Source organism: Hemitrygon akajei, chromosome 27 (genome assembly GCF_048418815.1).
Source record: "Hemitrygon akajei chromosome 27, sHemAka1.3, whole genome shotgun sequence".
NCBI lineage: Eukaryota > Metazoa > Chordata > Chondrichthyes > Myliobatiformes > Dasyatidae > Hemitrygon > Hemitrygon akajei.
Window position 1 is genome coordinate 30829666 of NC_133150.1, and position 24237 is coordinate 30853902.

Sequence of the window (24237 nt, forward strand, 5' to 3'; positions counted from 1 at the left end):
TCTAACAAGCCTAATTCCCACAAATTAAGTCAGAATAAACATATTATACAAACCACATATGTAGTCCTTGGCATCAACATTAAAGATGCTTTTTCCTGCCAGCCACACAGGATGAGCACACTTGGCAGCAACCATGTGCTGAAACTGTTTTTCCATTAGAAACTGAGGCAACCACTTCAACTGGCAATCGCACAAAAGACTGGATGTGTTTAGAACTCTGTGGAGAGTAAATTAAAACCATCCTTTTCAATATCTTTGAAAAGCCTAACTTTAAATTACTACTTTCAGTGAACTGCAGCAAGCATTTCTCGGTAAAGAGCTCTAAGGAATCGAGTACAGACAATGCTATGACAGCCAAAACCACAGTTTTTTTTTCAGCAATTGTATCCCATTCATCTTAGATGGGGGCTGTTGTACAAGGGAAATATTGAATGCTATACAAGTAGCATTCCAAAGCTCAGACAAACTCAAAACAAATGTTATACAAAAGGCTAAATGGCAGCATATAAACATAGAAAATCAGTTATCAGCAGTGAATATATCGAACATCCACTATTAAGAGTAAAAACATTCACCCAAAAAGGTCAATGGAATGACCACTTTTAGTTAATACCACATTCAGATGGGAGGTGGGCTAACAGCAATCAGGTTAGCATTTATGTACCAATTTAGTTGCAGTAACACTGTGCATGTGAACCATGTATCACCTACATACAAACCAATCATTTCCCAAACATGTAGCATAAATAACAAGATAGGTTTTATGTGATGTTTTTCAAAAGGTTGTGACTTAAGCCTTTTAACTGACAGAAATCCCCGAAATCAAGATGGGGCCCATATCCCATCCATTTCAAAAGATTGGAACTAATGATTTGTATTTTTATTGGGCAAGAACATTAAGGGATATAACAGCAAGGCAGGTAAACAAAGATAAGATACAGATCAGCCATGTCTTAAAAGGCAGCATTATAGGCTTAGGGAGCTGAATGACTTCCTTTTATTCTGTGCATGGAACTGATTAAAACTCAAAATAGTTATACAGTTATGTTTATCCAACAAATCCTGTTGGCAAAGTAACCAAAGCCTTGAAATAGTGCATTTGCACAGCTGTCACTTTATCTCAGATTTGCTAATTGTACAGTTGATTTTAAATAAAATACCACCTCAGAAACATCATCCTTCTCCAATCTCATAGGCACCTTTATTACTAAACATTAGCCATTCAATTATCCTATCTAAATCCCAGGATTTTAAAAGAAATTACTTTTAGAGATACAGCATGGAACAGGGCCTCCCGGCAAACAAGCCACACCGCCCAGCAACACACCCATTTAACCTTGGCCCAACCATATGACAATTTACAATGACCAACTGAATTGCTAACTGGTACGACTTTGAAAGGTGGGAGGAAACCCACGCACTCACAGGAAAGATGTACAAATTTCTTACAAACAGCATCGGAATTGAACACCAAACTCCAATGCCCTGAACAGCAATAGCGTCACGGTAACTGCTATGATTAGCTGGCAAGTGTCGTAGTGGCATTTGCACTGGACTTTGAGGAATATGGTCCAGTGTTTGAATCTAGTTGGCTTCTTGCACGCTTTCCATCCACGCTGGGTTGAGCGTTGAGCTAGCAACTTCACCTTGCAAAAACATACACTAAGGAAATGGCAAGATTGCCACCTGATACGCCTCAAGGCACAAAGAGGAACAAAAAAAACCTGTGATAAACAAAAGGTAGATTTTCTTTTGCTTACCTGAATATTACTTCACATTACATCACTCATGCACTCCTTCAAAGTATCCTGGGTTACTGAAATGACCCGCAATTTTTAATATGGATAAAGAATGCCCATCATCCTTTCCCTACACAACCCACCTCCAACCCAATGCCACCATCCTGCATTCATTGGCAGCTATCAAACAGAGGTCTATGTGAACGCTTTGCACATGACTGAGACAAAGTTTATTCAGAAAGAGGCTTTTTAAATGAACAGTATTAACTGGCTGGAATATTTTTAAATACTCACAGCTCTTTAAGTTTCATTTGGGAAAAAGCATTTCCTTGAATTGACATAATGGCATTATTGCTCAGATCTCTGAAAGGAAGATAATAAAATTGTGTAAGTAGAAAGTAAAAGGAATAGAAACAATTGCACAGCATATTAACATATCAAAGCATCTCAGATTCCAAAAACAAAAAAGAATGAGGGTAAGTAGTTTAGCTAGGACAGCGAACACATCTTTTTGAAATAGATGGTACCTGCCCATGTGAACAAATGCACATTTTACCCAAATGACCAATGAATAGTTTATAAAGTAGAGATTTTGACAAAATACAGTCAATGAGTTTTACAGCATGGAAACAAGGCTTTTACCCACCAAGTTTTCCTGAATATCCAGCACCCAATCACACTAACTCCATGTGATTTTCTATATATATTCTCATAAACTCACCCACACATTAGGGACAATTTATAGTGGCCAAATGAGCTACTAACTAGCGCATTTTGCTACGTGGAAGGAAGCCAGAACATCCAGCAGAAAGCCATGCCATGTCAAGAATATGCAGACTTTCACAGAAAAGTCACTTTCTCAAGAGATCAGGACTAAACCTTTGTCACTGGAGTTGAGCCAATGGCTCTGATCACTGTGCAACCCCCGTCTAATCTCTGGTGTTTAAAACCATACACACACTATATACAGTTGAAATAGGGAAGCTTCATGTGACCAAGTCTCTCCCCAAGTATGCACTGTTGTCATTTCCAACAAAGACTATTATTTTGGGGCCCTATATCATAGAGCGCAGACTCCGATAAAGAGGACATTAAAAACCAACGCGCAATCCTGACTTGTAGAATATTTGGTAAATGGAAATAGAATATGCTAAATACAACACGTATTTATAATCTCATTCTAATTTGTGCTGCAATTTGAGATAATTCAAGGAATTGAAGTGTATTTAGATATTTATACTTACAGGTATTCAAGGGCTGCTAGTCCAGAAAATGCTGTATTTGTGATGGAAGTTATTTTGCTTCCTTGCAGGATCCTATAAAGAAGCAAAGAGACATGTGACAGTCAACAGTGTGCACCACAAAAGCCATCTACATGTTGTCTGCATCCATTATAAAAAGCTCCATAATAGGCTCTAACAAAAACTAGATCTTGAGATTGGAGAAAGCTATCTATTCCCTAATCTAATAGACAGAAAGATATCAGCAATAAACAGACTATTTGTTACTTGCCAAAATCTATGCCCTGGTCAGAGCATCAAGATTGGTTGCCATAACTGATTTGTGCTTGAGAATCTGATGATGATCTCTAACAAATGAATGTTGCTGTAATATGCATGTGTACATACTAAGCATAGGCAGCCTCAAAACTTCTGAGGGCACTTTAATTCACAGCAAAATATCTGCTACACAAGGGATTAGATCATAACTTTGGGTCTTAAACTGTAGTAGAAAATGTCTTCAATTTCTCTTCTCAGCATAGCACTGAAGCCATTGTTAAACCTCAGGTATGTCTGTTGACAAGGACCTTTAGCCTGCAGGAACTAGCCAAATTAGATACTTGTAACCTAGCCTAGAAATTATATACTGCACCTCTTAAAATCAGACTAAACAGTTCAGTAAAATGTTAAGTAGCACATTAGTCTGCTTAATATGAGCAATATCATGAGTAAATTGCAGCAGGTAAGGGTGTGGAGGAAAAGTTAAAATATGGATCAACTTTAGAATCACTGCAATCTTAGGTTTGTGACAGAATTCATGTTGGAATGGGAGAAAGTGAAAAGGGCAGGCACAAAAATGCGCAATGGAAAAGCAACACACAAACTTCAGTCACAATATACATACAATTTTTGCAGCTTCTCTAATCCAGTGAAAGCACCATTCGAATCCTCAATTGCCCATGAGATTTCGTTATTCCTCAGATCACTACAAAAAGAAACCTGCTTTTAATGAATTTTACAAACAGTATAGGGAAAAAGAAATTTCAGTTTACCATCCATTTAAGAACTCTGCTTTGATACCTTAAAGCACCATTACAGCCCATACAAAAGTAAAATGTGTATCAGATAGTGATCTGAATAGAGCACACCTTATTTTGGTTGACTACCTGTAACAAAGGAGGAAGCACCACAATGGAGATTAGGCAAAATAAAAGCTTAACATTTTAGGTCGCAAACTTTCAGCAGAAGAGTGCTGACTATTTTCCCCACATGCATCAGCAGTACTTTTGCACAGTTTTTAACTGCGCTCAATATTGACTTCAAGGTATGAAAGAAAACTTTGAAGTAAGATGATCTTCTTGCCAGATGTAATTAGCAAAAATCCAAGAACCTTAAGACTTTTTATAAAACTCACAGTTGGGCAGATACTTGTTATTTTTTTCCACTAGATATCCTTATAGTCTGAACTTACATAAAGTGATGACTTCCAGATGGAAACATTGAATGTTTCCCCTCCAGCTTTAAATCTGCTCAAATTCTGTAAACATTATGCATTATTCAGTTAGCAAATGTGTAATGCGGTCTTCAACATTTGTTAATGGCAGTCTGCAACAGGATTCTGGTGTGAATGTTAATTTGCACTAGCTCACACAGTTCAAGAATACAAGAATAGAACCACAATGTTCAGAGGACAAAGTACTGATATGCTCCACCACTTGCATTGCATGAACTTGCTAGTTAATGACAATGACTGTGCCTTTAAGGAGACCATTTGAAACAAGTTTCTAAATTCTATCTGAGGAAACATTGGAGGCAAACTGCAAAATTCATTCAGAAGCTTAAACAATAAACAATTCCACTAAGCATTATTTCCAACTTCATTTTGACAAAAGATGTTTCCACCCTTTTGCCTTTGCCCTGATCAATTATGCTTTCTCCACACAGCTCCACTCAGGCATCAAAAGCTGGAGCCTTGTTAATCAGTAATGCCTTGGAATGTGAATATGGTTGGCGACCCCGAACTGAAGAAACCAGCCATTTCTTTTTACATCCCTCGCCCAGAGGACAAAACAATTTAATATGGATCCTTTCTGCTTTATGCTACTTTGAACCAGTCTAGATGAACTGCAATCCCTTATCTACAAAAGGTTAAACTAAGGGCCAAAAAAATCCACATTACGTAAACCCATTCCATTTAATTTGGAACTCCTTTGCAATTTCATTTAGTTCATTGCAGTAATTCAGCAAGTCTAACTTACAACCTCCTTAGCTGAACTTTGAACCAATTTCTTCTCCATAAGTATTCAAAGAACTAAATGGATAGTGACAGTCAAATCTATAAGCACTTTCCATCTTCTATAGTTTTCACCATAATAGAAATACAAAGAAAATGCACATTGGATAGAAAACTTGAAATCTTTGCATTTCAGTGCAATGTAATACTTCAAAAAAAAAACTAATTTACAGAAATGTTCATCAATGGCTCACATGTGTAACAAAATCTCCAGTAAGCACAGCTGTACAGTCCATTGTAGTCATGGATAATGTCTTTGAGATAGAGGACATGACTCATTCCACGTCTGCTGCAGATTTAGATCTGCATCATGCTCACCGACAAGACTTACAGATAAGTTTCAATTAGTAGTCTAAAGGATGTGAAGTAAATTACACATTTTTATTCCTTTAATCTGCTTTTGTTACTTTACCAAACAACCTCATTTATTCTCCATACTTACAGTGTGAGCAGGTTAGACAGGCCACTAAAAACTTCATCAGCGATGTAACTCACTCTGTTGTCTCCCATGTACAAATTCTCAAGCAATTTCAAGCCTGTAAATGTAGACTCATCTAAACGAGTCAGCTGATTGTAGGTCATGTCCCTGAAGTAAAAGGAACAAAGTCATTTAAGAGGTATGAAATAAACTATGGAATTGCATTAATATAACTTGCCCACCCCATGTACAATAATGACCATTCATAATCCGATACAACAACAATGCAGAGTATTACAAGGTATACATTCATCTATGATTTACAAGGATGTTGTCCGGATTGAAGAGCGTGCCTTATGAGAATACATTGTGTGAACTTGGCCTTTTCTCCTAGGAGCAGCGGAGGAGAAGTGACCAGAGAGGTGCACAAGATGATGACAGGCATCGATTGTGTAGATAGCCAGAGGCTTTTTCCCAGGGCTGAAATGGCTAATCCGAGGGGGCATAGTTTTAAGGTGCTTGGAAGTGGGTAGAGGGGACATTAGTGATAAGTTTTTCCCAGAGAGGTGGGTGCGTGGAATGCACTGCCAGTGACAGTGGTGGAGGCCGATACAATAGGTTTTTTTTTTAAAAAAAAAGACTCAGTTAGGTACATGGAGCTTAGAAAAATAGAGGGCTATGTGGTGGGGTAAATCTAGGCAGCTTCTATAGAATAGGTTACATGGTTGGGACAACATCATGGGCCAAAGGGCCTGTAATGTGCTGTAGATTTCTAGGTTATACAGTAACATAATAATTTGCTTTATAATATGTAAATTTACATAAGAACTTAAAAAATAGGAGCAGGATCTCGTCTCGAGATTTGATACCAAATTGGAGGGCCAGTGAATTGGGCTTGTAAGTCCAAACTTGGATCTGGTTGCGCGGGTAGCCAGACGGGAAACCAGCAAAGATGGACGTGGATGAATTTATAGAAAACCCGACTCTGGAGGCTCTAGAGGAGGCCACAAAGTCGGACTTGATAAATATTGCGAAAGGACTAAACCTCGCAGAGGTGAGATTGTCAATGAAAAAGCGGGAGGTGCGGAGTATTATATTGTGAAGAATGTGTTTTCAGCTGAGGTATTGGAAAATATCCCTGAAAAGGTACCAGCTAGTGGGACGGCTCAGTTAGAGTTGGAGAAATTGAAGCTGGATGCGGAACAGAGGAAGAGGGAGCATGAGCTCCAGCTAAAGGAGTTAGAGGTGAAAAGGGAGCAGGACAGAGCTGAGAAACAAAGGGAGCATGAGCTCCAGCTAAAGGAGTTAGAGCAGGAAAGAGCTGAGAAACAAAGGGAGCATGAAATTCAGTTAAAACAGCTGGAAGCAGCTGAAAAAGAGAGGGAGAGAGCTGAGAAAGAAAAGGAAAGAGCCGAGAAGGAGAGGGAGGCGGAGAAACAGAGGCAACATGACTTGGATATGGAGAAGTTAAGGCAAGAGCGAAGAGTTCAAGGGTCAGACCGAGAGGAGCGGTTTAATGTTAGTCGGGAGTTTAGGTTAGCACCTCCGTTCGAGGAGACAGATGTTGATAGTTATTTCTTGCATTTTGAAAAGGTGACAGTGAATCAGAAGTGGCCCAAAGAGCAGTGGGTGGCGTTGTTACAAAGTGTGTTAAAAGGGAAGGCACAACGGGCATATGCGACGTTGTCCATGGAGGAGGAAGAGTCTGAGAATTATGAAAAATTAAAGGAGGCCATTCTTCGGACCTATGAATTGGTACCTGAAGCCTATAGACAAAAGTTCAGAAATTTAAAGAAAGGGTGGAATCAGACGTATACCGAGTTTGCCTATGAGAAGGGTGTGCTCTTGGATCGCTGGTGTGCAGCAGAAATAGTGGAAGAAGATTTTTGGCGTCTCAGGGAGTTAATTCTGATTGAGGAATTTAAAGGTTGTGTTTCGGATGATATCCGGATGTATTTGAATGAGAAGCCGAATAAGTCCATCTCCGAATTTGCTAGGTTCGCAAATGAATATGCCCTAACCCACAAGACAAAGTTTTCCTTGAATAACAGTTACCAGAAAGACCGTGGGAATGGTAGAGAAAGCCCGCCGGCTGAGGCAGAGGTCCCGCCGGGAGCTAGTGGTAAGATTGAGGAGGAGAGGCAAGACGGCAGGAGAGGTCCTGGCTTGACCGGTTTTAATTGTGGAAAGGGGGGGGGGACATACTGCATCTAGGTGCCTTGCTCCGAGGAAGGAGACAGGAAAATGGAAAGCAGCAGTCCCTATAGGATGTGCTGTGGTAATCAGTAAATCGACGAGAGAGCCCCAGGTAGACAGAGTACGAGAAGGGTCTGAGAAATGTATTTCAAAAGGAACCGTGTCTGTGAGAGAGGGAGACACACCAGTTCCAGTGCAGATCTGGAGAGACACGGGAGCTGAACTGTCATTGATTAGCAGTAAGGTACTGGATTTTGGTCGCAAGACGGGAATGGTAGCTTTGAAAGGAATAGGAAAAGGGACAGAAACAGTGCCCTTGCATAGGATCATTATAAATTGTGATCTGGTATCTGGACCAGTTGAAATAGGGGTGCGATCAGAATTCCTGAGAGCTGACGTGGACGTCCTTCTGGGTAATGATTTAGCCGGTGGTAAGGTTTGGTCAGCAATGAAGCTGACGAGCCAGCCTGTGAGTGTTGAGGTCCCGCCCCTAGATTCCCAGATCTATCCCGCATGCGCGATCACTCGCAGCATGTGGAGAAAGGCAGCTGAGAACGAAACCAGTTTAAATCAGGCCAGTATCGATTTGGCCGAGATGTTTTTACCGACCCTGTACCACGAGGGTTTAGAGGGTGGAAAAATGGAGAATAGGAAAGTGAAAGAGAGTAAGGGAGAGGAGGTAGACCTGCCCTTAGCCAGGAGAAAATTTATAGAGGCACGAAGTAAAGATGAGAAACAGATAAGGCTGTTAAAAGGTCCAGGGTTGGACATGGATGATCTGTCTGGTTTGGCAGAACTGTTTGAAGAAGTTGAAAATTCTAAAGGTGTTCCCGATAATGAAATGAGGGCAGTCCTAGATGAAAAGGATGCCATTACCTTGAAGAAGTCTGCTGGGTTGGCAGATGAGGTTGTTTCAGCCCGCGGGGTTGAGTTTACTCCGGAAGGGAGTTGCCCAGAGAGTAGCTGGGAGGATCAGGGGAATTTAGAATTTGAAAAGGGCACGGGTATTGAAAGCCTGGAAGAGGCAAATGTCCCATTTGAGTGTGTCCAAGATGTGGATGCTGAACCTAGTAATGGAGCTCAGAAAAAGTCTGAGGTATTTGATTCAGTTGAAAAGGAATGCAGTCCTTGTGGGTCAGATGGACTTGGTTCAGTGAAGAAAGGGTTAACCTTGGTAATAGTGGGAAGTGAGAATTCCCAGTTGTTTGTGTTCGAAGGTGTGTTAAAAGTTAGTGAGGACATAAAAGGTGGTGATGTGAATCTTATTATTGAAGGAAAAGGGAAAAGTGTAGTTCCTAAGTTGAATGAAGAAATTTTAAAGTCTGGATTGATGTCAGAAGCAGCAACCAAGCTACAGAGACAATGGCTTGGTAACGCGGTGCCTGCGAATCAATTACAGGTTGAGTTGGAATGTAAAGGTGCCCCACACGCTATTGTTATTCAAGAGTGTGGTGTGAAAAAGCAGAATTCGAAATGCTGTTTGAACAAAGAGGAATCGCTTGCAGATCTTAAATTGAGAACTAATAGCATGAAGGGTCCTAAAGAGAAAACTAGCAACTTGCTTAAACTTAAAAGAATTGTGTGGAAATTCAGAAAATGGCTTAAGTTTGGAACACATTGTTGATAAAATAACTCCTATGAAAGAAGCTCACCACGTGGGAGTTAACTGGAAAAGGGGCGAGGGTTGATGGGATGCCATTTTAACTAACAGGATATGGTCTGAAGGGATTTCGACAAAGCATGTGCATAATAAAGACAACCCCCATGGAAGATTGACTGTTAAGTTTGAAAGCAACAATAAAGATTAGTATTTGCATGAACTTTTGTAGTATACACGTATACACGTAAGCTAAGATCACAACTCTTTAGTTTTTGTTTGCGGAAGGAATAAATAAAAATAGGTGGTTATTAAATTGAAGTCTGATGCTACAAGATTTTAGTAAGGTACAAGATGTTAAGATATTAAAGGAAGTGACAATGTAATCGTTAACTGTTTAGATGCTGAATTGAATGTATAACTGTATTACTCTGTAGTGAAAAAAAAACTTTTGTATTGTGTTAGATTCTAAAATCCTGTAAGACTCTGTATTACTTCGTTTTTACCGATGGTAAAAATGCTTTGAAGGGGGTGTTACGAATGTACCACAACTCAGAGGGGCCGAAGGGTAAAAAGTAGCCCCCTCCTTTTTGAGAATTGCAGGATCGCTATTAATTCGGGTCTGGGACCCAGGAAATGAGAGAGAGACGTCCAGAATACACAGGTTTGGAATGTGTCCTGGCCTCAGCAAGGCAGAACCATTGATAACGGCTATTGTCTCTTGGAGATGGAATTGTGTATTGAGTACTGTACTATTCATTGAAGCCCTCAGGGGGTGACCAGAGTGGGCTGGTTGAGGGATTGCATCATCCCAACCTGATTGACATCTGAGACTCCGTGAGTAAGGATAAAAGAGGGTCTGGGGAACAACCCCTTTAGACACACCAGGAGAAACGTATGAGACCGGTGGAGGCTTGTGTGTGTGCAGATCCTTGCCCAGATGACAAGTCCTCCACGGAACAGCCTCGCTAAAAGACGAATATGGATCAAGAGCGGATAAAGGAAAGCTGGCAAGTTTCTATTCTCAAAATCTCTCTCTCTCTCCAACAATTGAAAACCCAGCGGTCCCCAAAGGCTGAAGCCTGTATGAACTGAATGAACTGAGTGACTTTTATATTTCCATCGGACAATACATTACCCCCTAGACAACGATAGAGCTTATTTCTTATTGATTATTATTATACCCGCACTTTTAGAGTTAGTATTGACAACGTATATTATCTGTATGTTTGCATTGATATTATTTTTGTGTATTTTTACCAATAAATACTGTTAAAGATAGTACCATCAGACTTCAACGGACCTCGCTATCTTTGCTGGTAAGTGACCCAGTTACGGGGTTTGTAACAATACACATTATTTTCAGTATTAAGGAAACTGCTAAAAGAAAATTTATCCGGTGGGGAAAAGAGTGCATTGTCAACACCTTCTTAAAGCAACCACCAAATCCTTTTTCAAAAATGAATACCCTTTCCTTATCTGGAGTATATGCACAATTATGCTTTCATATTAACAATTTGAAGGCAGGCTTGTACCAGAAGGCCTCTTGCAGCAACTTTTAAAACTTCACAACACATTAGGATAGGCGATCAAACACATTGTCAGAAGGCTACGTTTTAATACATTCTTAAAGCGATGGATGAAATTGTGGCCCACAGTGATTAAAATCATGATTTACTTCAAGCCAGTAATAAAAGACTGAAGGAAAGAATTAAAGAAACTCACAGCTCTGTCAGTTTCTGGCAGAACTCCCAAGCATCAGTACTTATCCTGGCAATGGCATTCTGGTTCAGGTGTAGCCGCTGCAGAAGTTTAAGGCCATATAGCCAACCCTTGGTAACTTCAGTCAGGTTATTGTGTTCCAAGTCCCTAAAACAGAAAAATAATCATCTATTTTTCCCTACCCTGAAATGATCTTATTTCTTAACACTAGTCACATAATAATTAAGGGAAAAATTTAAAAAAAGACCGGATTTCCCAGAGTCAAAAAAAAATCAGCTCTAATGCCAAATCAATTTCTATTCCCCCCCCAAAAATTCTTCAAAATATTCCTAAAGCACCCAAACTTTTGCTTACTAATGATTAGATATGCATGCAACATCAAGTAATATGCAGCATTAAGGTTCCACTCCTTAGGCAGGCAGGTCCCTACATGCACAACTTGCAATCAAAAACTAGGATAATTCTAGCAAAGTAAATTATATCAACAAAGACTGCAACATTCAGAAGAGGAGACATTAAATTGCCTTGGACTACATAACATAGAAAAAGAAAACTGTTGACTTATCCAAGAAAGACAAGTTAATACACAATTACTTCAACAACTATATTCACATAACTTTGATTTAATCGCATTAAACCCTTCAAAACTCCAGTACACCAATATTTTCTTAAGTGGTTTGACATGATCCAGAATACATATTAAATGACAGGACTTACAACTGCTCAATTTCATTGAGCCCCCAGAAAGCTCCATCCTTAAGTTCACTTATTCCATTACGCTGTAGCTTCAATGATTTCAATGAGTCAAGGCCATGAAATGCAAGACTCTCAATAATCCGGATTCTATTGCGCTTTAGTTCCCTGATCAAAAATCAAAACACAAATTTAACTTGTATGGTGGATAAGGTTTATCCCCCACCCCCCAAACAAGTGACAAGGATTTTGAAAAACCTTCCAGGTGGTTGAATGCGCACCATAATGACAACTTTTACAATAAATTTCTAAACATTACGAATTGACAAAGGATGCTTGTACATATCTATTTTAGATTCAGTAGTTTAACAAATAATTGCCACAAATATGACTATTTTCCTTAGTTTGGCCATTGACAATCTTATTCAGTAAATTCAGCTGTTTTATGGTTCACTTGCAAGTTCTGAACATGACAGACCAAGAGCAAAATTGTCATTTGTGGCAAGGTCAGTACTCTTGTGGGCATGTCCTATTTACAATATTAACCTCAGGAGCAGGCCAGGGGGCTTCTAAGCCCATTTCCTTAACATCTTCTCTGTAGATAAAAAAAAATCTAGCTTGGCTTTGAATGTATTCAAGAATTCAACCTCCGCTGGTATCTTGGGTGGTAAATTCCAAAAGATTAATGACCGAGAAGAAATTGCTCTACCTCCATTTTAAACAGGCAAATCTTTATGTAGAAATTAAGTTCCCAGTTCTAGATTTCCCCACTAAGGGTTGCTATGGTCTAAACAATAAAGCTTTTCAAGTAAATAGATTAAACTTTCTCAGTAATATAGCAGAGTATTGTGCATTCTGTAGCTATTACACAACTTGAAACTTCTTGATAGTCTGATTACTTTCTACATCAAGTAGACAGTTCATCCAGTATTAGACCCTTCAACAATTCTCTTTTGATTGGATCCACGTGTAACACTCTCTTTTCCTTAAAAATGCAATGAGGTAATCTGTTTTACACAGTCAATATCATCAGACCCAAGAAATATTGGAGAGTCCTTAGTGTAAATTTTACACTTGCTGCTGTACGAGAGAGCATTCTGCAATGAAATCTCAGTTGAGTCCTGCACATTTCACTGAATTTAAACTGAACTTTTAGGTTCCCCACTGTGCCCCAGGAATGCATGCTGGTGCAATAGCTCAAAAGAAACTCAGAGATCATGCTCCCAAAAGTAAGTACGAGACCTAGAGGCTACAGTATCTCAAGGTTGTAGCACTTTATTGTCTAAGTCTCTCTACACGGACATTGGATGATCAGTGGTTCTAGAACATCCCATCTTTAACAAATCGGCTTGGTTCTACTACTATCCTAATCAATTTGTATTCAAATAAGTAATAATCTCATCTATGAAAGCTGTAGTAGCACTTCTACATTTTTTTGAGAAAGCACATTTCTGTACTTTGAAAAGTAAAATGAACAAAATCACTTACAGAGACTGAAGATGAGGCATCCGGAAGCTCTTTGGTTGAATGACAGAAATTTTATTTCTGTTCAGTTTGAGGACAAGCAATGTGCTGGAAAGGTTATCAAAACAACCCGGCTCAAGGATCATTATTCGGTTGTTGTTCAAATATCTGAAAATTAGAGATTTTATGTTACAAAACAAATAAATTTTGCACAAACTATCTTTTTTAAAAAAGAGAGGCCCTTAATACTGGAATTAAAGTAAAAGACAAAATGCTAGAGTAATTCAACAGCTCAGGCAGCATCTATGGAGAGGTATAAAGAGCCAGTTTTAGACCAAGACTTTTCATCGGATGGTCAATTAACCACTTATAGATAAACGCCCTTCAGCTCAACCAGCCCATGCTGATCACTGTGTCCACCGAGCTAGTCCAGATTTCATGTACTTGACCCAGATCTTTGTACTTGAACAAGTGCTGCTTAAATGACACTATTGTAGCTGACTCAACCACTTTGTCTGGTAGCTCATTCATTATACGCACCACATTCTGCTTTTAGAAGTTGCCCCTCACGTGCTTTTTAAATCTTCTCCATCTCACCCTAAAATCTACAGAGCCTATAAAAGGTATTCACCCCCCCCCAGAAGTTTTCATGTTTTATTGTTTTACAAGATTAAATCTCAGTGGATTTAATCTGTTTTTTAACACTGATCAACAGAAAGACATTTTCGTATCAAAGTGAAAACAGATATTTACAAAGTGATCTAAATGAATTACAAATATAAAACACAAATTAATTGATTGCATAAGTATTCACCCTCTTTAATATAACACAACAAATCATCACTGGTGCAACCAATTGGTTTTGGAAGTCACCTAATTAATTAAATGGAGATCACCATGTGCAGTTAAGGTGCTTCAACTGATAGTAAATATACTACACCTGTATCTGGAAGGTCCAACTGCTGGGGAGTTAGTATTCTGGCAAAAACTACATCACGAAGACAAAAAAATACCCCAAGCAACTCCCAAGTTTATTGAAAAACACGGGTCAGGAGATGGATACAAGAACATTTTGAAGTCAATGAATATCCCTTGGAGTAGAGTGAAGTCAATCATCAAGAAATGGAATGACTATGGCATAGCTGTAAATTTGCCGAAAGCAGACCATCCTCAAAAAACTGAGTGACCGTGCAAGAAGGGGACTAGTGAGGGAGGACACCAAGAGACCTATGACAACTCTGGAGGTACAAGCTTCAGTGGCTGAAATGGGAAAGATTGCGCATACAACTGTTGCCTGGGTGCTTCACCAGTTGCAGCTTTATGTGAGAGTGGCAAAGGGAAAGTCACTGTTGAAAAATAAAACACAAATGAAATCTCGGCTAGAGTTTGCCAGAGGGCATGTGGGAGACTCTGAAGTCAGCTGGAGGAAGGTTCAATGGTCTGATAAAATAAAAATTGAGCTTTTTGGCATAAGCAAAACACTGCACTTTATCAAAAATACACCATCCTTATCGTGAAGCATGATGGTAGCTGCATCATGATGCAGGCCTTGGAAGGCATAAGGTAGAGGGTTAAATTAATGCAGCAAAATACAGGGAAATCCTGGAGGAAAATCTGATGCAGTCTGCAAGAGAACTGTGACTTGAGAGAAGATTTATTTTCCAGTAAGACAGTGACCCCAAGCACAAAAGCCAAAGCGACACAGGAATGGCTTAAAAACAAAGTTAATGACCAGAGTGGCCAAGTCAGAGTCCAGACCTCAATCCAACCGAGAATTTGTGGCTGGACTTGAGAAGGGCTGTTCACTGATAATACCCTTGCAATCTGATAGAGCTTGAGCAGTTTTGTAAAGAAGAATGGGGGAAAAAATTGCAGTGTCCAAATGTGCAAAGCTGATAGAGACCTATCCACACAGACTCAAAGCTGTAATTGCTGCCAAGGGTGCATCTACTAAATATTGACTTGAAGGGAGTGAATATTTATGCAATTAATTATTTTGTGTTTTATATTTGAAATAATTTAGATCACTATTTTCACTTTGATATGAAACAGTCTTTCTATTGATCAGTGTCAAAACAGCCAAATTAAATCCACTGTGATTCAATATTGTAAAACAATAAAACATGAAAACATCCAAGGGGTTGAATACTTATTAATAGACACTGTATTCCCCATAGTATAGACTCTCCTATCTTGGGGTGAAAAGACTTGCCATCCACCTGATTTATACCTCTCAGAACTTCAAATGTTTCTATACGGTTGCCTCTCAGTCTCCTACATTCTAAGAAACAAAAGTCCTATCTAGGCCAACCTCTACCCATAACTCAGGCTTTAGTCCTGGCAACATCCTCTTATTTCCTCTGCACTCTTTCCAGTTTAACCAGATCTTTTCCATAATAAGGGAACAAAAACCATGCTCAGTACTTCAGGTGCAGCCTCACCAATCACTTAGTGAGGCTGCACTTGGAATAACGTGTACAATTTTGTCCTAGAATGTTAAAATGGAAAGGGTTACATGTCACTATGAACAGTTTATCAAATCTAGAGAGCTGGAGTAACAACCAGATCCTAGTTTAAGTCCCACCACAGTACCTATGGGATTTAAAATTGAGTTAATAATTTGGAATATTGAACAGTGGATAACCTCAAAACTACCAGATTGTAGTAAAAGTCAAGCTGGTTCACTGGTGTCATTCACAGGAGAAAATCTGTCACTCTTATATGGCCTGTCCTCTGTGAAACTCTCGACCTGCCAAATGTGGTTGACCATAAAATAGAATTGCAACCCTTTCAGTTCAAGGGTAATTAGGCAGGGACAATAAATGCTGACTTGCCAACACTACCCAGATGCTGAAAATGAATAAATAAAAAAAACATTTTCTGGAAATGTGTAGAGCTGAATGAATATTGTGTAGTATGGTAAAATACTTGTGAACATGCCCATCCACAAACTAGCAGAAATTTTGTAGAGCAGAGGTGATATCTAACATTTAAGCCACCCTAAACATCTGAAAATAACACTGGATAAGAAATGTTTCAGCCCTTAACAACAGTCCTACATCCCTCAGGAACTCTTGACACAATTGGTGCCCAGTGACTGGAAAAACAATAGTGTAGCAGACTCCATGGAGCCCATCACAATGGGCTAGAACCATATGGAAATCCATAGGACATAGATCAAAGAGTTTTGTGCCTTTTAATTAGAAACTGAAGCACTTGCATGGAATTCAACAATTAATCTACTGTTCTAAATCAGGATCTCACCTCCCCTAAAAGAATGAAAACAAAAAGTGACCACCTAAGCAAATTGAGATAGACTCAACAAGATCCTTTCATGATGTTAAATATGGTAGTTAGTCACTTTAATAAATAATTAGTCGCAGTACTGAACATGCTGAAGACAACTTAAACGGTTAATTTTGAAACATTTTTAGGTTAAATGACTATAATGTGGTAAGCAAGGATCAAACTAGTATAGTAAAAAGTGGAAAGGCAGGGCAAGTTGCCTGATACCACTATTATAGGACCTTAACACATAAGAGCTGAAGAAGGCCACTCAGCCCATCCAGTCTGCTCCACCATTCCATCATGGCTGATTGATTATCCCTCTTTCCCATTCTCCTTCCTTCTCCCAAAACATTTGACACCCTTACTATTCAAGAACCAATCAACCTCACGTTAAATAGATCTTATGCCTTCACCTCTAACAAGAGGTAGCAATGAATTCCACAGATAAAGCACTCTCTGGTTAAATAAATTCCTCATCTCTATTAGAAGGGTGTCCTTCTATTCTGAGGCTGTGCTCTCTGGTCCTAGAATCCCCCATATAAGAAACATCCTCTCCACACCCACTCTATCCAGGCACTTCAACATTTGATAGGTTTCAATGAGATCTCCCCTCATTCTTATAAACTACAGACAGTACAGGCCCAGAGCCATTAATTGCTCCTCATACATTAACCCTTTCATTCCTGGAATCATTTTAAACCTCCTCTGGACCCTCTCCAATACCAGCACAACTTTTCTTAGATTGAGCCCCAAAACTGTTCACAATACTCTATTTACAGTCTGATGCCCTACAAAGTTGCAACACCACACCTTGGCTCTTATATTTTAGTCATCTTGAAATGAATGGTAACATTGCATTTGTCTTCCTTACCACTGACTCAACCTGCAAGTTAACCTTCAGGGAATCCTGCACAAGGACTCCCAAATCCCCTTGCACCTTTGATTTTTGAATTCTTCTCCCCCCCATTTAGAGAATAGTCTACTTCTTTATTCCTTATATCAAAGTGCATGACCATACACTTCCCTACCCTATATTCCATCTGACACTGCTTTGCTCATTCTCCCAATCTGTCCAAGTCCTTCTGCAGATACCCTGCTTCCTCAAAGCTAACATGCCCCCCACCAATCTCTATATCGTCTGCAAACTTGGCTACAAAACCAGCAATTGTCATCCAAATCATTAAGATATACCGTGAAAAGATCAGCACCAGCCCCTGTGGAATACCACTGGACATTGGCAGCCAACCAAAATAGGCCCCCTTCATTCCCACTCTCTGCCTCCTACCAGTCAGCCAATATTTAATCATATTCAAATAGTTGTTTTTAATTCAACTTAGTGGACTTGAGTACAACCTAAGTACTGGCAGAGCGGTCGGACTAAATAGATTAGACCTTTAAATTACATTTTAAACTTCACTATAACAGTGAAGTTCAACTGGTCAACATCTGAAAAGATTATTGGCAAGTCTGGAACTACCCCAAGACAGGTGGAAAGAAAGGAAAGTATATAAAAATCAACTGGCTAGGAGGAATGAAACAAAGATGCTCATTCTTATCCAGATGAAAATTATTAAGATATTGATGGCCGATCTTCTCTTCAAAATGTGATGCTATCCACTGCCTCCAGCATGGTATTCAAACATCAAATTATCTAACCACACTATATCATATGTAATGTATCAAATACTATGACAGACAGAAAGGTTGAGGGTGGAGTGCTGCAGAAAGCGTGTGGGAGTAGTAGCAGAGGAGAACCAGGGTCGGGGATGGTGTGGGTGCAGACAAACCGAGCCCTGAGACACTCGGCAAGGTCATTTGATTTCAAACAATTGGTTAATCGATCATTACAGAATGTCTCTTTGGTGCTTCCTGCTCCCTCCCCTCTCCCTTCCCTCTTTCCAAACCATGGTTACTTCCTCCCTGCTCCTTTCACACTCTCAGACCCTTATCAGAATCAGGTTTATCATTCACATGTCATATTTGTTTTATTTGCAGCAACAGTACAGTGCAATAAAATTATTACAGTACTGTGCAAAAATCATATGTGCACAAGAAATAACACGTCTTTACCACAGATAGCAAAGTGATCCCACATAGATTTCTCAATACAACAAATTAATACCTGCTTGGTCCATCAGTTTAAAATTTCATGGTTCTATTTTCTACTTCCACATAGTACCAAACAACATCGTTCAAGTACATCGCTGTAATACACCTATGCTGTCAAACAATAAAAGATAATTTAAGAATTCCATTACGCACAAATTTTTCAGCTGCATTGTTGGAAATGAAGTAGTTTTGATTTCTGAAATCATGTTTGAACTCAGATCTAAAGTGTCCAAAGAGGTGTATGGCTGAAGGTCCAATGCAATTATCTTCGCAATCTGATTATGCGTTCTGAAAAATTAAGCAGTAAACAATGTTGCAGTTAAGCTTTCTCAATGAATATTCTCGCGCAGCACAGTGATTCTGCAGTCTTCCAAAAACTATATTAAAATATTCAAGTGGAACTTGAAATTCCTTAGTTAATACCTGAAAGTATGAACCAGTACTGAAAGATGTTTGAGGAATTGGGATGGAAGAGCAGCTATGCAATTCTGTAATTAGATTGATTTCAATTGCCATAGACACACAGCCCCAGAAAAAAAACAGGCAACGTATAGAAACAAATTTCAGGGGGGAAAAAGTTCCCTTACATTAAGGCAAAAAAATCCATTTTTTAAACTGCATGTTAATTAGCTTTACATACACCAATAATTTATATTTGCTTTTTTTAAATTAGTTTTTTAAATACATTTTCTACATAGCTACAGATAAAAAAAACCCGGATCAAAATGAAGAACATTGATACAGTGCAAAAATAAACATACAATAATAATATGATACAAAGAAAGATAATTGAGAAAGCACCCAAATTGAAGACATATAAAATTAGTATCCTCCCCAAGCCCCGCAACAAAAAAAAAGCTCCAGACCAACCACAACACAATATAGAGAACATAAATCAGGACAATCAAACCCCCAAAACTGTAAATACACTTAGCAACAGAAGATATTAATGCCTACTACAAAAAAAAAGGAGCTGAAAGCAAGGGACCGAAAAAAAACCTTAGTTAAGAGGAAGGTTATGAAAGTACTCAATAAAGGGTCCCCAGACCTTATGGAACTTTAAATCCGAATTAAGGACTGAATAATGAATTTTTTCAAGGTCTAAGCAGGCCATAATATCATTAAGCCATTGAGCATGTGTGGGCAGGGCAACATCTCTCCATCTAAGGAGGATTAAACGTCTAGCCAGGAGAGAGGCAAAAGATAATATTCAACACTTAGTTGAACTCAGACGTAAATCTGTCTCACCCCATGAAACCGAACAAAGCAATTAAAGGGTTAGGTTCTAGGTGGTGATTCAGAATATACGATAACGTTATGAAGACATCTTTCCAAAATTTCTCCAAGCTAGGACAAAGCCAGTACATATGAATGAGAGAGGCCACGCCCCTTTTGCATTTATCACAAAGCGGACTGATGTTAGGGCAAAACCGAGATAATTTGGATTTAGACATATGGGCTCTAAGAACAATCTTAAACTGTAAAAGGCAATGGCGAGCACAAAGAGAGGTTGAGTTAACCGATTTGAGAATCGAGTCCCAAGTCTCATCAAGTAAGGAGGTATTTAAATCATGCTCCCATGCCATTTTAATTTTATACACAGGGGCACGTTGTAGGGCTGCTAATTTATCACGAACAAATGATATTAAACCTTTATCTAGTGGATTAATAGAAAGAAATAAGTCCATAACATTTTTCTCAAGCATTTCAGGGAAGTTAGGGATTAATAAAGTGTCTAATTTGGAGATATCTAAAAAAATGAGCATTAGGCAGATTGAACTTAGCAGAGAGCTGTTGAAAAGAGGCGAAGCGATTATCAATAAAAAGATCTTCAAAATGTCCAATGCCCTTCCTATACCAATCATAGAAGGCCGAGTCATACGTAGTAGGTAAAAAAAAGGCAATTATGTAAGATAGGGCTAGAAAAGGAAAAACCATGGAACCCATAAAATTTCCTAAACTGAGCCCATATACGCAAAGTGTGTCTGACAAGAGGATTAACTATTAATCTGGACAAACTACTAGGGAGTACAGAGCCGAGAAGTGCAGAGATAGATAATTCTTTAGTGGAGCTCAACTCCATTGCCACCCAGTTAGGGCACTCGGGTTGGCCATGGAAAAAAGACCAAAAGGTAGCACAACGTATATTGGCTGCCCAATAATATAAACGAAAGTTAGGTAAAGCCATGCCACCCTCTTTTTTAGATTTTTGGAGATAAACTTTGTTAATTCTAGAGCGCTTATTCTTCCACAGATATGACAAAATAATAGAGTCTAAGGAATCAAAAAAAGATTTAGGAATAAAAATTGGGATTGATTGAAATAGATATAAAAGTTTAGGGAGAACATACATTTTAACAACATTAATACGACCTACCAAAGACATAGATAGAGGTGACCATTGTAACAGACTGTGTTTAATAGTATATGAAAGATTGGCAAAATTTTCACGAAAGAGATCTTTAAACTTCCTTGTGACTATAATCCCAAGATAAGTAAATTGATTGTGGACTACTTTAAAAGGGAGATCACGAAATGTTAATTCTTGTGCTTCTTTATTAATTGGGAAAAGTTCACTCTTATGTAAATTAAGTTTATATCCAGAGAACTGGCTAAACTGGTCAAGAAGTGAAAACATTGGAGGTAAGGATGTAGACGGATTTGAAAGAAAAAGTAATAAGTCATCAGCATAAAGAGAAACTTTATGCTCAACACCCCCTCTCCAAATCCCGGTCAGTTCAGGACAATTTCGAAAAGCTATTGCCAAAGGTTCTATAGCCAAATCAAAGAGAAAGGGACTTAAAGGGCATCCCTGACGGGTGCCACGTTTGAGGTTAAATAACTGGGATTTCTGAGAATTAGTTAAAACAGAGGCAGTAGGACACAAATACAGCAATTTGATCCAAGAGATAAAACTTTGACCGAAGTCAAATTTTTCTAAAACTGCAAAAAGGTAGTTCCACTCTATACGATCAAATGCTTTCTCCGCATCAAGGGAAATAACACATTCAGGAATCCTAGTCGGAGGTGAATATAAAATGTTAAATAAACGCCGAATGTTAAAAAAAGGAAGACGGTTTTTAATAAAACCAGTTTGATCATCAGAAATAATAGAGGGGATAACAGTTTCTAATCTATAAGCCAAAACTTTGGCCAAGATTTTAACATCAACATTAAGCAATGAAATCGGCCTATACGAGGAACACTCTGTTGGGTCTTTATCCTTTTTTAAAAGAAGAATAATAGAAGCCTCATTGAAAGAGGGTGGCAATTTGCCATAGTTAAACAAGTCAGATAATACTGAAAGTAACTGAGGGGAGAAGTGAAGAGAATGATTTATAAAATTCTACGGGGAACCCATCAGGTCCAGGAGATTTCCCTGAGGACAATGCAGAAATTGCAGAAGATATTTCTTCTGATGATATAGGCGCATTAAGTTTGGCCTTAAAATCAGATGAAAGCGAAGGAATATTCAGATTATTTAAAAAATGATCGATAGAGATATTGTCATTCAAAGATTCAGAGGAATAAAGTCGAGAATAGAAATTTTTAAATGTGTCATTGATTTCTAAGTGATCCGATGTAAGGTCTCCATTCTCCTTCCGGATCTTTGTAATATGTTGTTTGGCTTTGGAACGCCTCAGTATTTGCTTTTTTTTAAAAAACAATCACAAAATAGCTTACTCCTTTCTGTGGGAGTTAAAGAACTGGCATTATGAGAGTGGATCAGCTTGTACCACTGAAAATATATGGTACTGCAGAAATGAAAAAAAAGAATGGACATCCATCGAAAAAGATGATACAAGAACGTTTTCTAAAAACATTCTCAAAAAAGCTTTAAGGGTATATGGATGGAGAGATAGAAAAGCCGAGGGTTAGTAAGAGTTCCAGGGAATGGGACAAAATTAAAATATACTAAAGCTTCATTTATTGGGAAAATCCATATTAACCTTTACTGCAGTGTATCAACAGAACAAAACTATGCTGGGCAGGAAGTTGACACTGGTTAGTCCTAGACAAACCATACTCATAATTGACTTGGACTTGTAGCCCTGATCAGTTATGAATTTGAATAGAAACCGATAAAAGATTCAGTAGGTTTAAAAAAAACTCAACTGTTCTCTCAAATCACTGCTTTCTCTCACTTCAGCAGTAGTGATGCCTTATTATAACCAATGCCACATATGCAAGGACTGGATATTCTTAAAACAGTGCTAAAACACACAACATAAAACACAAAAGTAAAAAGGAATGGTGTACTTTTACTTGGTGTAAAAAGGGATGTTTTAAATAATCCATCACTTGCACAGCTCACTTTAATATCAAGATGGAGGCCAAATGGGAGATACACAACTTGGTTTATAGTGAATGTGAATTCATCCTTAGCTTTGCTTTCCTTTGGTTGAATGTATCACAGAATGATCGACAAGGGAAGGAAAAGACTGAAGGAAAGAAACCATGGACCCAGTAGCTGCAGGGACACAATTTTGGACCAGCACAGAATTAACTCTAATTTAATTGCACAATATCAGAACTAAGCATAAAAATAGAATGATTGCTCATTTTTCAAGAACATTACACAATAAAGTAAATGGATAGTGGAGCTGGGGGCTAAAAAAATAATAATTCAGTGAGCAGGTATTTTTGCAAAGTGAGTGATTGGAAAGTATCCTGGCTCTTCCTTAGGAGAAAATGTACCAGAATTTAAAGTACAATAAACAATGTACATTTCAGGTTACAGATAATATTGTACTTACAGAGACAGGGTGGTAATGTTAGCTGTTACAGCGCCTAATGATGGGATTGAAGTGAGTAGATTGTAGTTGATTTTCCTTGAGAAAGAAAGAGATCAATTAGCAAAAATTCTGATATTTGATAAGTAATTCTTTGAAGTACTCAACAAATTTGAATTTTGGCAGAATACTCACACTTCCAGTAGTCCACAAAGACCATCAAATGCAGCATCATTAATGGAAGCTAATCTGTTATTACTCAGATCTCTGCAATGGAACAAATCAAAAATCAATTCATCCTCCAATATATGTTTTCTCATTTGAAAATTTGAAGATAGATAGCACCATCCAGAGACAGAGAAGCAGTTTCAGCGACAGGTTACTGTCGATGCAATGCTCCTCAGACAGGATGAAGAGGTCAATACTCCCCAATGCCATTAGGCTTTACAATTCAACTGCCAGGACTTAAGAACTTTTTTTTAAAGCTATTATTAATGCTTTTCGAGTTAGTGATTTAGATGCATATCATATTATTACTGAGTTAAGTATTGTATGTAATGAGTTTTTGCTACAACAAGTGTATGGGACATTGGAAAAAATGTTGAATTTCCCCATGGGGATGAATAAAGTATCTATCTATCTATCTATCTAATGCAGTCATAGTAGTTCATATGCTAGCCACACAAAATCCTCCTCATTAATCACCCAGTCCTTGCTGACCTATAAAGACTATTCTTTTAGATTTAGATTCATAATTTTGAAACA

General features: G+C 38.5%; 1 protein-coding gene across 1 annotated transcript in view; it reads right to left on the reverse strand.

Moving 5' to 3' along the window:
* lrig2 (leucine-rich repeats and immunoglobulin-like domains 2) overlaps positions 1-24237 on the reverse strand; it is an 83707-nt gene that overhangs the window by 24304 nt on the left and 35166 nt on the right. Inside the window, exons 2-12 of the mRNA XM_073030558.1 lie at positions 23668-23739; positions 23497-23571; positions 18893-19027; positions 13367-13510; positions 11903-12046; positions 11189-11332; positions 5695-5838; positions 3864-3944; positions 2984-3055; positions 2034-2102; positions 54-217 (exon numbers count right to left, since the gene is read on the reverse strand). Coding sequence (XP_072886659.1) covers positions 54-217; positions 2034-2102; positions 2984-3055; positions 3864-3944; positions 5695-5838; positions 11189-11332; positions 11903-12046; positions 13367-13510; positions 18893-19027; positions 23497-23571; positions 23668-23739 — 1244 coding nt within the window. The remainder of the gene's footprint in view (positions 1-53; positions 218-2033; positions 2103-2983; positions 3056-3863; positions 3945-5694; positions 5839-11188; positions 11333-11902; positions 12047-13366; positions 13511-18892; positions 19028-23496; positions 23572-23667; positions 23740-24237) is intronic.